At 36.7% G+C, this 18,680-nt stretch overlaps 1 protein-coding gene across 1 annotated transcript in view; it reads left to right on the top strand.

Annotated features, from left to right (window-relative positions):
* KCND2 (potassium voltage-gated channel subfamily D member 2) overlaps nt 1–18,094 on the top strand; it is a 488,185-nt gene extending 470,091 nt beyond the window's left edge. The window contains exons 2-6 of the mRNA XM_058724485.1: nt 484–646; nt 9,059–9,154; nt 10,017–10,109; nt 13,447–13,694; nt 15,440–18,094. Coding sequence (XP_058580468.1) covers nt 484–646; nt 9,059–9,154; nt 10,017–10,109; nt 13,447–13,694; nt 15,440–15,617 — 778 coding nt within the window. The 3' untranslated portion in view covers nt 15,618–18,094. The remainder of the gene's footprint in view (nt 1–483; nt 647–9,058; nt 9,155–10,016; nt 10,110–13,446; nt 13,695–15,439) is intronic.
* Nucleotides 18,095–18,680: the final 586 nt, after the last annotated feature.

Here is an 18,680-nt window from a genome sequence, read left to right as displayed (position 1 = left end):
ACTTTGGGCTCTGTGCTGACAGCTCAGAGCCTAGAGCCTGCTTTGGATTCTGTGTCTCCCTCTCTCTCTCTCTCTCTCTCTCTCTCTCTCTCTCTGACCCTCCCACATTCATGCTCTGTCTCTCTCTGTTTCAAAAATAAATAAATGTTAAAAAAAAATTTTTTTAAGTAAATGTGAAGAATTTTGCCATGTTATATAAAGGGCAAACTGAAGAGCTATCATTACATCATCTGGCTTAAAACATTTTCCAATCAAAGAGATATCTAAATATTGGAATCAATTCCTGCAATATTGAAAGATAATTTTTTTCATATTCAGATATTCATAATTTCTGGTTTATTAAGGTCTTCACCCATGTATATGGTAGTCATGAAGTAGAGATAGATTGGTCTAAAAAATCATTTGACTTCGGGTAAAAAGCTATTTGTAGCAGGTGAAAATAAATTTCTGTGACTTAAAACCATGTTTTTCTCTCTAACCCAGGTATGGTGACATGGTACCAAAAACCATAGCAGGGAAGATATTTGGTTCCATCTGTTCACTGAGTGGGGTCTTGGTCATTGCTCTACCTGTTCCAGTGATCGTATCTAACTTCAGTCGGATCTACCACCAAAATCAACGAGCAGACAAACGGAGAGCACAGAAGGTGTGTATTCAGCTCTGTGCAATCATGATTTAACATCTCCCCCTTTTTATAGTGAGCTTTAAAAATCCCTTACTGGCTATTCAGTGTTCCAGTTTTGGTCGATAGTTGCATAAGTCAGCACAGGCTAGGTTATACTACAGTAAAAAAGGAACCTTAATATCTCAGTGGCTTAAAACAACAAGGAATATTTCTCAGTCATGCTGCGGGTCCATTACTGGTCCAGTGATAGAAACTCCATCTTGACAAGGTATTCTGCAATCATTCAAGCCGGGATAACAGGACATGATGAATCACGCTGACTCCTAAAACCTCCTCCTGGAAGTGGGCCAGGTCACTTCCATTTCTATTGCACTAGCCAAAGTAAGTCACATAGCCATGTGTAACTTCAAAGTGGGCAGGGGAATATAATCCTACTGTGCAATCAGAGGCAGAGAGAAAGAATTATCTAGTAAACAGCACTAATGATAGTAGTAAAATCAAAGATAGATTCTTGGCAAATTTTATCAGAATCAGATTTCTAGATCTAATTCATTTCGTCTTTGCCCATCAGGGATCAAGCTGGTTCCAGTAAGCAAGGACTATTAAAAGGAACTAAGATATGTCTCAGATATTTTAAATAGTTGACCCAGGAACTAGGAGAAATCTGATCATTAATAGCTGAGTTTTATTCCTGGCCCAGTTTACTGTTTCTCTGAACTTCGTGCCAGTTATTAATCCCTCTAAGAGTAAGGGTGTATACACAACTGTAAAATGGGGAAAATGTACCTGCCTCAAAAATTTATATAAATCTATATGAGTATATCATAATAGTAACAATATTTAACATTTATTTCTGGTTTTACTATGTGCCGGGTACTGGTTTGGTGTTTTTTTTTTTTAAATAATTCATATTGTTTTCATGAGTCTAGGAGTGAGTCAACATTATTATTCCTATTTTTTAGATAAGGATCCTAAAGTATGCAGAAATTGAGAAATTCAATCTAAGCCAACCTGACACCCAGGTTCATACACATAAACATTATGGTAGACTGCCTCTCAGAAAACCCGACTAAATGTTAACACACTTCCCTTCTCCAATTTTTTGTCAAAATAGTCACCTTTAGAGTCAGGGCCCTTGCTGCTTAGAAACAATTTTGGAGGGGCACCTGGGTGGCTCAGTCAGTTGAGCGTCCGACTTCAGCTCAGGTCATGATCTCACAGTCCATGGGTTCGAGCCCCATGTCGGGCTCTGTGCTGACAGCTCAGAGCCTGGAGCCTGCTTCAGATTCTGTGTCTCCCTCTCTCTCTGGCCCCTCCCCTGCTCATGCTCTGTCTCTGTCTCAAAAATAAATAAAAACATTAAAAAAAAAAAAGAAAGAATTTTGGAAATCTCTTGTGTAGTTTCTTTAAGACCATGGCACTAGATTTCCAGTATTCCTCATGGATACTCCATCGTTGTCCTTTATGGATAGATAGTTTTTAATATCCACAACCATGACTAAAATGGATCCACAATGCCGGTAATGTAGTATAACTCTAAACTATCATGAGACATTTGGGTGCAGTTCAAAGCTACTGGCTTTGTAGCTAATTCCAGAACAGGATTTTAAGTATGCTTTTGAACGATGTTGGTCTTTTAGTCGAGTATAAAATCTCAAAACGTAACTCTCGGGAAAGTTCAGGGTAATCAGTGTGGTCACAGAGCATACTGTCCAAAGAACATGTTCAAGTCTAACATCACAGATCCTCTGCCTTTGCAAAGAGTCACTTTTTCAGCCTTGTCCTTTCTTGCTTTATAGACTCCCCCAAGTTTGGACAGGTACCTAGCCTTTAATTATTATAAAGAATAGAGTAGTCCAATTAATATGAATTTTGGAACTGATAATTCAATAAACAGAGGCTAGCAAAAGGCACCTTCTGAGCAGTTTTGTAGTCTCACGTAAGGTATATCTTTGGAGATGGAGAAATTGTGACCACCGTTGGCCCCTCCCCCAGGACTTTCATGCTCACAGCTGTGGCTCTGCCCACACGTTACAATCCTTCTAACTGGGCACACATGTACATTGTTTAAAAGGACAAAAATCCTACAAAAATCTTAGATGCCCAGGACCCATCCATCTTCATTCTAGAAATCCCTTCCTTGATATAAGAGCATAAGAGCTACCTATAATTCATTTTCCCAGTGGAGGAGGTGGTGGGGGGGGGGGGGGAACTACCTATATGGAAAACATAGGAAGTACAAATCTGATTTTCAGATAAATTGAACACCAAAATATCTGTATTTCTTCAAACTTTGTCATCTGCAACAATCAGATCAGGAAAGACAATCTTAGAATAATTTAGAAGCCTTTTTGCATAAATAAATATAGAATTTATTCCTTGGTTAAAGGCAGTTTAGGTTTATCTGGAATGAGGTGATTTGACAAGTATCAAAGTTATGAAAAATTAGCCACTAATTCAGTCAAGCAAACAGTCCATTTAGTAAAAACATCAGTCAAGCTGAATAATAAGGAATATTACAAAACACTTTTTTAGACCATGTTTTTCAGCGTTTGGTCCTTTTTTCAACTCTAAGCTTAAGCAAAAGTGTGAAATATATCTAATATGCATCTGAGGGGTACCTGGGTGGCTCCATCAGTTAAGCATCCAACTTCAGCTCAGGTCATGATCTCCTGATTCGTGAGTTCAGGCCCCACATCAGACTCTGTGCTGAGAGCTCAGATCTTGGAGCCTGCTTCAGATTCTCTGTCTCCTTCTCTCTCTGCCCCTCCTTGCTCACTCTCTCTCTCTCTCTCTCTCTCTCTCTTAAAAATAAATAAACAGTAAAAAAATTTTAAATATACATTTGAGAACACTCTCCTCAGCACACAGAGTGTGTTATTATTTCCATTTTACAGATGACTGTCTTATGCATGCACACCTACTGATTAAAGTCTAAGACAAAGAAATTCTGGCATCATTAGAGTTATGTATTTTAGGGATTTTCCTATAGATAATTCTAAATACAGTGAGAAGTTTTGAATCAATGAGCCCATGTACAGCCAATGGACAATGTAAGTACAATTTTTTACTTGTCACATAAAAATGTTGGCACTGATACAGAAAGAAGTTACCAATACTCAGTCTTTTATCATACTTTACTCTGGTGGTTACCAAACTTTAGATTCATTGGAATCATCTGAAATAGAATATAAAATATAGATTGTTAGACCCACCCCTGTAGCATTTGATTCAATAGTGTGGGATTACAGTCTGAAAATTTCCTAAGTGATGGCGATACTGTTGGTCTGGAAACCATACTTTGAGAACGATTGTCTAGTACATTAATTAATGTCCAAATCAAATAATTTTTATATAATTCTAGAATAAATACAATAAATAACAATAAATACAGCCTGAGTATGATCTCTCTTAGATTATCCAATATTAAAAAGTATCACTCAGGCCCTACCCCACATCTCTGTGGATAACTAGATGTTTATCTATAGTTTAAGAACCCCCATTATCAACACATGTAAGAGTCTGGAGGTTATATACTTCTTGATATCCACTCTATGTTTCAGTCTTATTGAATTACTGAGTTCTGCTCTTAAGTCTCCATTCCATCTTCATACCACCTGGCAAACCCCTACTCAGGGTGCAATACTCAGCTCAAATATTACCCATTTTATGAAGATTTCTCTAAATGATGTGGACACCATTAATTGTTCCATCTTCCCTTCTACAACATTACACAGACTCTACTATCATGTATTATACATATTCTCCCTCTCCTCCATTTGTCTGAGTGTGGTGCCCAGCGTAAAATAGGCACTTAACAATTAGTGAAATGAGTGAAAGAATGAACAGTGAACTCTTCTTCACCTTGACAGTGTCCTCCATTCCTAAGGTTGGGTGGACAGTCCTAGGACCAGTTGAAAACAATATTGGGAAGCATGAGTTTTGTCTTTGGTACCCTCCCACATCTTCTTTCAGTTCTTACCTCTTCCCACCTAGAGAACTCTCGTGGCCCTCTCTTTCACTGACCCTTTCTTTCAGGGTCCCTTCCACTGACCCAATTGCCGGCATTGTTTCTGCCCAGCCCTGCAATTACCAGGATTAACCAAGCTCTAGAGCTGACAGTTTTGCACTATCTTCAACTGATTTCTTCTCTCTCTCTTTTTATTAGTATTTGGCACTAACTTGTCTCATTTCTAGGGGAGCTATTTACCTTAACAAATGGAAAGGTTCCAATAAATCCTTAAATCTGTAAAAGCTGTTAACGCTTACTCTGCTACCTCCACATGAGGCATTTTACTAAACCTTAAATGAAAGAAACAAGTCTAAGTAAAATTTCCAGATTTCCGCATGCAGCATGCGGGCTGGTATTTGAAGAGTAAGGAATTGCCTCACATTACAAAGGAGAAAGGTCTTCTCTACCCGACTTGTAAAGCTATCTAGGATACCTTTATTTTTCAAAGGTATTGAAAACATTTTGTGATTTGACAACAACATGGTCCAATAACTCCTCACAATCTACCTCCCACTTCATTTAGAAGATAGATCACATATAAGAAAATTGCTATCTCAGTGGTTTTTGGCTTATACCATCTCTGATTGGGTCCCCTGCTGTTTCAGGGAATACATTGTAAAGTTTATATAATGTCATTTGGTACAATTAAAAAACAATCCACTTGCTAAAAACCACTGCATTCTAGCCTCTGAAAACTCTACAATAAAAGGGTTCCATGTCAAATTAGTTTGAGAAAAATTATATACCATATCCCCCTTTTGACTTCACAGTGAACATCCACAATATGTTGTAAGGAATCCAACAGCAAAGAAACCTATTTGACTTCTGGGCATTTCCAAACTTCTCTTGACCACAGAACCTGTTGTTTGTTCATTTGGTTGGTTTGGATTTTACCCATAACACTTACTAGTTCCTTGGACCCCAACTTTGAGAAATCCTGCTGAATTTAGAGAATTTAGATGAAAACTGAATTTATGAAGAATTGAGATGCTTGGGGGGAAATGTGTTTATGAGACAATTTATTTTTACCAACACCATCGGTGTTTCTCAAGAATTTGAAAATAACTTCAAAGCTATGTTTGTTTTTACATAGACAATATAAGCTTTTTGTTTAATTAAAAATCTGAAAGCCTCCTCCTATTTTCCAAATAGGCTAAAGTATTTAGTGAGACTTTACTTTCACGCCATAGTATTTGCTGGTACTTGACTGTGCCAAGAAGTTGTATTTCCTACAAAATAGGGGTGGGGGCTGCAAGGAATACATTTCCTCTTACTAGCCGGTGATTTTCTTTTAACCTCTCATCTACAAAGCCACAGTTGCCAAGATCGTCATACTGAGTGGGTCAGAAGTAAAGTGATTTTCTAAAATATCTTCATAAAAGAAATTTCCTCAATTACCTACTGAAAGCAAAGATGTAATCACAGGTCATAAAAGCTGGCATTATTCAACAGGCATTTGGTGTGGTGCTCCACAAGACCGATTAAACCAATTAACTCATATACTATTGTTGTAAAATGAAAGACAAGTCGTGATTGAAATTTGAGACGGGAGGCTTTTTCTAACATAGTACGCGGCCTAGCAAAATGGCCATTCTGTCCCTGCAACAACTGCTTCTTTTCCCCTAAGCTTAGAACTACTTCTGTAGTAGTGGATGCCACCGTATGTAGGCTTTCCCAATGTGGAAAATATGTGTCATTTTCCTTTGCTGGACAGTATTTTTGGCTAATGTAAATAAATGTCTCATTTGTGAAAAAAAAATGTTTTCTAATACTGCTGCTGAATGCTTGGAGAATAACATATGTGAGACTAGGAACTAAGATACAGGCAATGTAATTGCATGCATTAATTGCAGAAGGAAGGAGGGAAGGAAGGAGAGGTGTAAGAAAGAAGGGAGGGGGGAAGGAGGAGGGAGGGAAGGAGGAGGGAGAGAGAAAAGGTGGGGGGAGAGGGAGACCCCCCCAAAAAAAAGGCATTGACTGTTTCAGGAGACCAAGAAGACTTTAGGACTTAAATTTCCACAATAATCCCTTTCTGGAAACCAAATGTATATTTAAATTAGTTATTTCTGAATTATTACATCTATTCAAAGTCATTTCCAAATATGCTTGTCATTTCCCATTGTTTTATCAACTCTGGCCTGAAATCCTGTCTGGGCAGCACAGCTTTTGAAGTTAAAAATTTCCTACCTTCCCACTTCATTCTCTAGTGCTTTGAGTGATCTAAACAGTATGCTGCCAACAAAGAGTGAAATTTGTCTATTTTTCCCATCATTTATAAATATGATCTTTGTACAAAGTATTATTTTAAGTTGGAATCAACAAACAGGAAGAATAAATTCAGAGAGGAAGAGAGAAGGGGTAGAGTTGAAGCCAGATGATATCTTAATGCTATTTTGAGAGCTTCAGATGTCTCAGTGCTACTCTTAAATGCTGTGAGTGAAAGGGCATCTTGGTACAACTTTGGAGGGAAGGTTGGTAAAACACACACACACACAGACACCCTTTGATCTAGGAATACTTCTGCTTCTAGAAACTGTCTTGCCGAAAAGCACATCATGATGTTCAAGGCAGGACCCATTGCTTGTAGTAGCAAAAGATGCTTTAAAAAATTAATAGTAGTTGGCTGGTTAAATAAATGATGCTTTATTCATTGGTATATTATATATTTATAATGAATGAGGTGGATCTATATATGTAGATATGGAAGGAGTTCCAGTATGTAATAAATGGAAACAGCTGAGTGCAAAGGAGTGTGGGGCGTATTGTCCCAAATGAGTAAAAATATGTGTGTATAAATGTATGAATACACACACACACACACACACACACACACACATGCTTTTATCTCCCTAGAAAATTTCTGGCAAGACTCACTAGAAATATTGCCAGTGGTTGCCTCTGAAGCATAGCAGTAGGGTAGCTCCAGGGTCCAGAGAGACTTAACTTGTTTTTGATGTACTTTTGTATTAATAAAATCTTTGTCATATGTATGTATTCATTTTTCATTTTTTTTTTAATTTTTTTTAACATTTATTTATTTTTGAGACAGAGAGAGACAGAGCATGAGCAGGGGAGGGTCAGAGAAAGAGGGAGACACAGAATCTGAAACGGGCTCCAGGCTCTGAGCTGTCAGCACAGAGCCCGACGCGGGGCTCAAACTCACGGACCGTGAGATCATGACCTGAGCCGAAGTTGGCCGCCTAACCGACTGAGCCACCCAGGCGCCCCATCATTTTTCATTTTTAAAAAGCTAGATAATTTTTAAATTTTTATTTTAAAAAAATCTCAGGGTTAAAGACTACAGATAGTATTTATCTGGGTTGTTTAGAAAGGGAAAAGAAGGAGTCTTTATGGGGTAATTTTATAAGAACTTGAGGAAGCCATCCCAGTTGCTTTCTTATATACACTTGCTAGATACACATCTTACAAACAGAATGTTCATCAAAAAGTGCCCTCCAGGAAGTGAAAACCAGACTCATTCCATGACTCATTCCATACACAAGCATCAGTTCTAAAGTAGAATGGAATACCAGATATCCGGCTAAATAGTTAGTTTGCTTAGTAATATACTTTGGTGATCTCACTGTAACTGTGAACAATTGAAGTAACCACCCTCAGTCTCTAAACTGGAGAACGTTCTCTACACATAAATGTTTTAAAATTAAAAAATAATTTTATAAAGCTTCTTGGAGGGACTCATTATGTTCTCATCTCAACAAATTCCAGAGAGAAATAGAAATCAGATAAGCATGGTGCAGTAGGGGCCAGTGTCAATAGAAAAAGTGGATGAATTAGGGATTTTTTTTGAGACTACATGTTATTTGGCATAGGGTCTACATTGCCCAATTAACAAAATAATTCCAAAAAATGCTTTTTGATATTTGAGAATGCAGATACACTGCATTATTATTTACCCTCCATTGTTTAATTCAAAGCATAAATGTATTTTTAAAATACATTTTTATAAAAACCTTTAAAAAAAACTTTAAAAAGTAAGGAAGGAAAGAAGGAGGGAAGGAGAAAAAACAAAGGAAGAGAGGCAAGCAGGCAATTGGTTCCTGGAATATATTTACTAATATTTATAAAGACATTAGTTTAAATGAAAATGATTTGGAAGGTCGTATGTTAAGTCTTCATTTCATTAAGTTACTCAGATTGAGATAAGTGAAAATATAAATAAAGGAATACTGTCATTTTTCTCTTAACACAGTTGACAGAAACAACAATGAAATAACTTGATCTTACTAAAACGACTTAATTACAAATCTTAAATGCACCGACTCCAAAGTAGTTAATTGATCTTACTGGAAAAGTTCACGAAAAAAATATATATGCTGACATTAGCATTACACCAGAGTGCCTTCGCTGTTTTAAGAAAACAACTCATGAGTATTAACATTTATTTCTCTTCTGGCTTATAGAAAGCCAGACTCGCCAGGATCCGGGCAGCCAAAAGCGGAAGTGCCAATGCTTACATGCAGAGCAAACGGAATGGCTTACTCAGTAATCAACTACAGGTACAGTCAAGCATTTCACTTTTTTTAATGTTCGATTTATTAGTGTAATATTGATTTAGTTCTATTTAACCATATAATTTTATTGTGGGCAATTATGAAAATGGCTACTGAAACAACAAAAGTGTCATTTTTAAATAACCTTGCCCTGTACAGTCTCATTGGCTGTATGTAGCAGATTAGAACCTGGGCTATGAAATATTGCCAGTGAATCATGACTCCCATTCACGATTGGGCAATATTTCTTCACTGCCTTATTGAAACATGGGAAAGGTAAAAAATTCTCAACGACTCAAGTACCTATTTTTATTTCAAAATTATTTATGTTCCTTAAAATTCATTTGTGTGGGGTTATGATGTCTTGTTTTACTTCTTAATGGAGGGGAACACCATTCAGTGTTCTAAAGCTCACTAGTAGCAAATACAAGAGAAACTTCACTTTTACCTCAAAACTTTCCTTTAATATTTAGGATTCCAATCATCTTGCAATCAAAATAGCTTTTATGTAGGTGAGCACGATCATGATTTCAGGATTATCTAAGTACTAGATTAAACTTTATTATCCAAAAAGAATAGCTCCCAGGCTTTCAAAGGTAGCTGGTAGTTGAATGAGTAAAACCGATTTAAATTTTCAATTCAGGGAGGCAAGTCTAAAAGCTCAGACCGCTAATTTGACAGAAATATAAATGCTGATTACCAAAATTAAAAGCAACTGCACATTTGTCCCTTTTTGGTTAAAAGAAAATTAAAATGCTGCCATTTAATCTCGGGAAATAGGCTAGCTCTCTCTCTGGAAATGTGTAGCTGAGGTTCTCATTGTTTGCAAATGAAATAGAAAGCACTTCTGTCTTCTGTGTGTTAACAGTCCTCAGAGGATGAGCAGACCTTCATGAGCAAATCCGGCTCCAGCTTTGAAACCCAGCACCACCACCTGCTTCACTGTCTGGAAAAAACCACGGTAAGGAAAAGGCATGACTGTCCGCCCCTGTACGGAGACAGTAATACCATTTGCTTTTGTGGATACTGAGCATTTCCAAGTATGATTTCACTGTCTACATTGCTGGAAAATATACTAAAAATGAAAAAAGAAAGAAAGAAACCCACAATATTTGAAATTGCTTTGAAAGACTCTAGTGACATTTCAACTTGAAAAGTATTTTAGAGAATTATTTAAAATGTTTTTATCTTCAGAGATTATCTTAACTCTAGTCTAAAATATCAGTTTAATGCCAATGGAAAGTCGTTTCCCAACAGCTGACTGCAGGTCCTGTAAAATATTATTTTTCCTCGGATCATTAAAATGTTAATTAAACAAAAAACAATGTAGTTCATGTATTACTGACATCTAGGTAAAGGGAAAAACAATAGCAATAACAACAACAAAAAAAGAGAGTAACTGAATATAAGCATCTTTCCATAAACAAGTTGTAATAAACAAGATGGGTAATAAAAACTATGTGTTCCCATTAGAAAAAAGACACATTTAATCGCTGAAGCCCATTGGAACTGACGATTGAGCCAGCACTTCTTCACTTAGAAGCTTTCATTCGGATCTCCACTTTAGCAAATGTACCCTTTCCCTAGCTGGCTTGTCAAAAGGGGTCACAGTCTTTGACCACAAGGCAAAACAAAACTTTCACCATATTTGAATCAAGTCTACTCCCTCACTCCCCAGAGGTACATACTTGTATTCTCATTTCCAACATATTCCCCATGCATTTATTCACTTCCTTATGCAGTCATTCAACAAATTTGTATTACTTGGCTATCATGTGGCAGACAGTGAGCCAGACCCTGGATACACCATGAAGTCAGGTGTGGCTTCTGCCTCCGTCAAGCTTCCACATATGGGATAAAACACAGATGTTACCGGAAGAACAGTCATGAGTTGCAGAGGAAAAACGAGGCCACAGTGCAGTGCCACAGAGGGCGGAGTCACTAGGGGCTGTCCTGGAAGAACTTGCACTGAGACCCACAGGATGCCTAGGAGCTAGTTAGGCAAAGAAATGAAGGAGCTAAGGGGTGATGTGAGCACCCGGGGGCAGGGTGGGGGGTGGCGGCTGGAAGTTGGCCTAAGAGGAACTGAAAGAACTTGAGGGTGATCAGAAGATAGAGCATACAGAGACTCAAGCAGAGACAGAGAAAGTCTAGATAATGGAGGCTTTGGAGGCATGTGAGTAATTTTGATCTTTATCTCATAATAAATGAAAAATTACTTGAGGACTTTAAACAGGGTAGTTACATGATTATATTTGCATATATATATGCAAGAGAGTAAGCGAGAGGGGAAGGGACAGAGACAGAGGAAGATAGAGAATCCAAAGAAGCATGAAATCATGACCTGAGCTGAAGTCAGCCGCTCAACCTACTGAGCCACCTAGGCACCCCTATATTTGCATTTTTAACTGAAGATCCATAACTTACAGGATAAGGTCTATAACTGTTAGGATACTCTTTCAAAGGTAAATGGTAACATTAATAATCAAATCTATTTATCCCCATGCTCTTCTCTTTTATTTTCATTTTTTGCTATCTTACCTTTTATTTTTACTATTTTACCTTTCAAATAAAAATTGCCTAGCGCCAATTAACATAGTTTAAATCGAGCTACCTACAAAAATAACCAACAACAGAATGACTTCTTCACTTCCAATCACTGATGTGAAAAATTAGAATCTCATGCATTATATACTTGTATTTTGTGTGAGAATTGTGCATGGTAAAAGAAAAAAACAGATTGTGAATCCTTCATGAGCTATATTTTTTCTATAAAATTTGACATCGAAATTCACTTCTTAATGAAATTCCATCTTATCTGGTCATATTATTCTCTGGACTTTAAACAGTAGATTCTTAAATTTCAGTTACCTCAAAATGCTTGTCTCAGCAAAGAAATAACAAAATGAGTAACTAAAACAATCTATTTGCTATTAGCCAGTGAATTGCTTCAATCGTTTCACTAATATTTTAGGATGAGAGATGGTTATGTGGAACTTGGCATGTGCAAAGCCTTCCATTATAAGATTATTCCCACCTACACAATGAAAAAAAATAGTAATTGAAGTCATTCTCCAGCAGTTCGGACCAAAATTTTTTCTCTTACATTTATGAGGTAAAATCTTACATAGGCATTTTAGGAAGCGATTCTTTATTAAATACTATAAACACAAAATTTTCACTGTGTTTTGTCTAAAATGCGGCATACAAAATGATGCCCATCACTGTTTGCCTCTTGGCCAGAAGAACCATGAATACAAGCAGAGCTAAGGGGAGTATAGCCAGTGATGTATCACAAAAGTAAGAAAGGAGACCTCAGAGTTCAGTGCTAACCTCTTCTGAATCAAACATAAAGTGGCACATTTTGCAGTATTTTATTTATTTAACTAATGGGTCATTTTCTATACTTGGAAATTTTAGAGGAACATCTGAAGAAATAGAAAGTATAGAGGCACCTGGGTGGCTCAGTTGGTTAAGAGTCTAACTCTTGATTTTGGTTCAGGTCATGATCTCAGGGTCATGAGGTGAAGCCCCAAGTTGAGCGCCACATCAGGCTCTGCACTGAATGTGGAGCCTGTTTAAGATTCTCTGCCTCCCTCTCCCTCTGCCCTTCTCCTCTGCTGGCACTCTCTCTCTGAAAGAAAGAAAGAAAGAAAGAAAGAAAGAAAGAAAGAAAGAAAGAAAGAAAGAAAGAAAGACAAAGAAAGAAGGAAAGAAAGAAAAAGAAAAAAGAAAGAAAGGAAAAGAAAAGAAAAGAGAAAAAAGAAATAGAAAATGTTTTAAGTATCTCATTTTCTAATTAAAAAATGTTTTCAATCTCATGTGAAAATATTTGCTAATGGAAAACAGACAATATAATTTGGGACATTCTATTAAAATAGCCTCTTAATAGCCTCTTAATTCCAAACTGTTTAAAAAGTAAAAGTCAATGTGAATTTACACATTCACTGTGGGTACTATTTTACATGCATTTTCAACCATTTTTTTCTTTGCCTCTGAACTTCCAGAAATGATGCTTAAATTAATAAATGATATTTCCGGATAAGGTTAGTCCATAAAGAGACACTAAATCAGCCTGCAGTTGTCCATCTCAAAGTCTAACGGAGATTTTATTTTCACACAAATGCCAGCGTGAGTTGGCTTTGATATTCCAGTATTTATGAAAGCGGCTAGTTGCCCATTGGATAGTCTAAGTGTATGGGCCTATTTGGGTTTTAAAAATAAAGCCATTCATTTCCTTTCTTAAAATCACAATGTGTTTGTTGCCTTTTTCGCATGTTCTCATGACTACGGAACAGAATCACGAGTTTGTGGATGAGCAAGTCTTTGAAGAAAGCTGCATGGAAGTTGCGACTGGAAACCGTCCTTCAAGTCACAGCCCTTCTCTCTCGTCACAACAAGGAGTCACCAGCACTTGCTGTTCACGACGACACAAAAAAACCTTCCGCATCCCTAATGCCAATGTATCAGGAAGCCACCGAGGCAGTGTGCAGGAACTCAGTACGATCCAGATCAGATGTGTGGAGAGAACCCCGCTGTCTAACAGGTACCCGAGGTTAATCTGTGTGGGTGCACACACCTGTGCCTGTTCCCAGAGCGTATCTCCACCTGCAGGCATGTCGCTATCTTGGTGTATTTGGCATTTTTTGGTATTGGGGCAGGCGCAGTGGGGGAGCAAATAATTTTTATTTACTTATTTTTAATAAATACACCTTAGAAGTCCTGTGGCATCTAAATCCTAGTTCCTAGGGTTTAGTATGAGATAAGCTAATGCCGTAATAAGTATGCTGTAATATTCATTTGAGTCAAAAGTAGCAGTTGTACAGTGTGAAAACTAGAAAGAAGACAAGATGGTCAGGCACAAACAAGTGTACTTCTCCCTCCTTACCTCCACAACTTTTTCTTATTTTGGCAGACACCTTTATACTCAGGAGCCCCTTATGTGAATGCAAATAGCCTTAAATGATAGATGTTCAACACTTACTAAAGGAGACCAATTAGATTGACACTGGTATCATTGGAAAGTACTCAGCAGCACCTAAAATAAATCAACACCTTCAACGTAACAGTGAAAAATAAAACTATGCCTATACAAGTCTCTTGAACCAATATATAATTTTGATCATAAAGCTATTTTGAGTTGCCAGAAGCACAAAAATCAATCCAACACACAAAAAAAGATAAGTGATATGCTACAATTGTTCACCTGTGGTTAGTTTATGGACAACTTAAGTGAAATTTTTCTGATAGTATTTTCCTTTGCTTGTCTTTATTTGCTTTCTGTTTTTCCCACAAACATGTAAGTGCAACACAAAGTAATCCATTTAAACTATACAACTCATTAAAATGATCAATTCCTGCCAAAATAATTTTGCTTTGTTCTTCAGATTAAATAGCTATGTTTTTATATTAACAATCCATTAATTCAGCGCTGCTTCTTTGTTCTCATTCAACAATCTTTGTGAAAAACCTGGATGAGATTCTGAATTCAGGCTGTGTTGATTTACATAAATCAGATGTCTCTGGGACCAGAATATTAAATTTTAGAACAATGAAAGATTTCTGTCTCTAAATGTTCCACCTCTGCGTTGCAAAATTAAGTAGAAAGCAGAGAAGTACTTAGAAAGAAAATTTTAGGACATAAACATTTTAAGTAAGATTTCCATGAAAATAATTAGATTTAAGTATATCATGTATACCCTTCTTGTTCCTTTCTCCTTTTCCCTCTATCCACGTAGAGTATAAAAGTCATGCAAGAATACTACTTAGGAAAATCTTGAATTATTGGTAATGGCTAACATTTTAGGGTTCTTAACATTGGCTGTCAGTAACTTGAGAGCTTAAAGGGCATCATCTTTCCCAAAGAGACAAGATAGTAAAATAATTCTGTGGTCAAAAGAACTGAGACACATTCACAGGTAATTGAGGTACATCCCTTTCATTGGAGCATCTCAAAGCTCTCAGAGGTCCTGTCTTAAAGAAAACGATTTTACTTTGCCTGACCCTGGCTTTCCAAAACTGGCCTGAGTCTCTTTCTTGCATTTTCGTAGAAAACACTTTGATAAACACTGCCTGAGCCAAATTGAGCTGGCTGTTAGACACTCATTTAATATTAATGACCTGACCGATGTTCACTTCAACATATATTAAGGTTTAGGGCTTCATGTTTTAAAAATCATGGTGACTGTAATTAGATATTTGAAATGTTACTGACAAAATACATTCCTCAGTTGCAGGGAAATTTTTTTAAGTAAACAACTTACTTTTTTAAATCTATTTTCTCCTCATCAGCCGATCCAGTTTAAATGCCAAAATGGAAGAGTGTGTTAAACTAAACTGTGAACAACCTTATGTGACTACAGCAATAATAAGCATCCCAACACCTCCAGTAACCACCCCCGAAGGAGATGACAGGCCAGAATCTCCTGAGTACTCAGGAGGAAATATTGTCAGAGTATCTGCTTTGTAAGACAATTGGAACCAGGTCTAAGAGAATTTGAGCTCTGGCTGTGGAAAGAATTCCAGTGTGGAAGAAAGAAGAAACAATAAACCTTTTGCAGATGAAAACAGCAAGGCAAGAAGGTTGGCAGTGAAATAAAAACAAAGCTTCCAAACTTGAGGATGGAAATAAAACCACCAAATGGCATTTCTAGACAGAGTCTGACCTGTTCTACAGAGAAGTAGTCTGTGACCCTTTGACTTTGTGATTGAGCACAATGAAATGCCACCTAGCGATGCTTCTTATGATCTGAACTCTTTTTTAATAAAATAAATAAAATAAATCTTTGAACATAATGTTCCAGTTGAATGCAAAACAAAAAAATATGGAAAACATTTTGATAAAAATTTTTCCTGTTAAAACCATGAACATTGGCTATGATGAAGATTATTACATATTAAAAAAAACTCATACAACACATTTGTATTGACTGAAGGAAACCATCATAATGCATGCTAGAATTCTTTGGAGCAGTGATCTCAGTGTCCTTATGTTGTCTTCAGAATAGGCATGATAAATTATAATTGTAGAAAGGGGGACTTTCTGTGCACTTACAACAAGCTGATTGCTCATGTTCCATGGTGGGCTGTGCAAATTAACTCCTTTCAGAGCTGCGGTATTTCTCATGGGGATGCTCATTAGTAAATCTAAAGCGTTCAGATAGTTCAGTATTAATTATCATTTTACCTTGCACCTAGATACTGTTACAACTGCAATAATTCATTGTACACCTGTTGTATCAGGAATCAGGATTTTTGTTGTTGTTGTACTTTCCAGATCCTCATAGATACAGTAAGAGCCACATGCATAGAGAAACTTCTGGTGTGGCCAGATTTTAGATAACTTTTTAATCCAAAACTATTGTGCCATAAATGTTTTTCAGTAATATTCTTTGGTCCTCTGTATTCGTGTGACAGTGCATTATCTGTTCTTGTATTTCTATAGCACCTTTTCGTGGGTTTATCGTCATCAACTGGACTAACGTTTTGTAGCTCAAATGACTTTCCTACTTTTGTATTCCCCCACATATTAGCTTGTAAGTAGATTACCATCATCAATCCCCTTGTCAAAAATTAGGAAAAAGGAGTTGACATCTATGAATGATCTCTAACTTCTTTGCTGTTAGGGAAAAGCCCAGACACTGGATATATCATTCTGTGTTTCAGGCAAAGGGTAGGCTGGGATGAATATCACAAAATCGGTGATCCCAGAGTCTCACTTGATGTATTATTTATTTTACTTTAGATCTCGAATACATTTTGAGAATAACTAATGTGAATTGAAATGCAGAGATAAACTAGAGTGCTTTATGTAGCAATATTTGTTGAAAGCACGCTTTCTATGCCGTTGGAGAAGGCAGCACAAATTTATCTGAGAAAGGCTCCTGTAGACTGCAAGGAGCAATTTTCTCCACTAAATCAGGAGGATAGGAGTTTGACGATGCAAAGTTGATCTCTATGTACATTGAAGTGAAAAGTCTTTATACCTTTTCACCTTTAAACTATATCAGCAGACATGTCTGCACGTGACAGTGTAAAAAAGTTGTATGTCAAATGAAAAGTTTCGTTCATTCCAAACCACCACCGTAAGAAATAAAGTTTAGCTTCTGTACATGGAAAGAATTAATAATTATCCCTCTACTGTAGAGATTTTAAAATGCTTATCATAATTTATCATAAAAAAAGACTTAATCCAACCATTTTCGAGTAAAGCCAGAAATTCTTGCTTCCCATTTCTAGAATAGCTTCTAGAACAGTGCTGTGCACACAGTAGATATTAATAAACATTTGCTTCATAAAAGTAAGGCAAACTGTACTATCTCTCGGGAAGAACTGGCTTTATACCTAGTATGTCTTTTAAAAAGTTACTAATCTTCCTGGAGCGTGAATATTAACAATTATATTAACACCTGCCTCATGTCACTTTATGCTTCTAGAGAAAATATATAGTGAAACTTCTTTGATGGCAGTGGTCGAAAAACTTCCTAAAAAGTAGACTAAGGAAACCACAATCAGGAATACTTAGGTCTTTTGATTCCCAATGAAAAGTTCTATTTTCATGTTCTTAATACTACATTTAAAAAAACGAAGTTAGATGATTTCAGTTGACAATTCTGCCTCCTTTTCAACTTATCGTTTATCCCAAACTATTAATTTCTTTAGATTTTTGGAAAAGAAAAAAATTTTTTGGTGTTTTAGGTGATTTAAAAATCTACTGTGTTGGTGGTGAATGACTATTGATGACTGTGTTAAGTGCATCTGTATCGTAAGTGAAATGTAATTATTTCTGTGTACCATATGGAGTAACCAAGGTCATTGTTTTTGGCAATTTTGTTTGAAATTCATATATCTTATTTCAAAGGATAGCATAATACCTGCATTATGCTGGAAAAAAATAGACCTTTGGAGAATACTTAAATAAAACATGTGCATGCTTGAACAGGACAACATGGTTGACTGTTGCTCTTTTTTCTTACACTTCCTCCCTTTCCAAAATCTAGGCTACATCATACTCATATTTGGGGGAACCTTGTAACATGTACAAACTCAAAGAACCCATCAATTGTGAGTAACACTTAAATCTGAACAGTGGAGATAGTAGATTTCTGCCAACAATGGGAATTGAGGAAGAGACTTTAAGAAACAAAACAGTTAATATCACCTAAAGAGTGTCACTGCTTTAGATGATAGTTTTTGGAAATATGTTGGCAAGTACAACTCCATAGCTACTAATTTAAGTATATTACAAGGTTTTGTTGGTCATTACCAAAAAAGGGTAGTATGTTTAAAATCAGTTGTTTTTGTATATGTGATATTTTTAGAATGCTTTCTGCAATGTATGACCCAGTTTATTAGCCAGTACCCTACATCCCACATGCCTCTTGGACAGCGTGGTCCACAGAGAAGTAAGGCTGGTGCCTAAACCTTACATACTTCTTGACTACCACTACTTAAACAAAGTGAAGCTCTGAGTTGATGACATTGGTGAGAACTCAATCATATTCCCAGCCAAAGACTCTTTTCAATTTAGGAA

Source organism: Neofelis nebulosa, chromosome 4 (assembly GCF_028018385.1).
Source record: "Neofelis nebulosa isolate mNeoNeb1 chromosome 4, mNeoNeb1.pri, whole genome shotgun sequence".
Lineage (NCBI taxonomy): Eukaryota > Metazoa > Chordata > Mammalia > Carnivora > Felidae > Neofelis > Neofelis nebulosa.
This window is presented reverse-complemented; position numbering and strand designations above follow the sequence as displayed.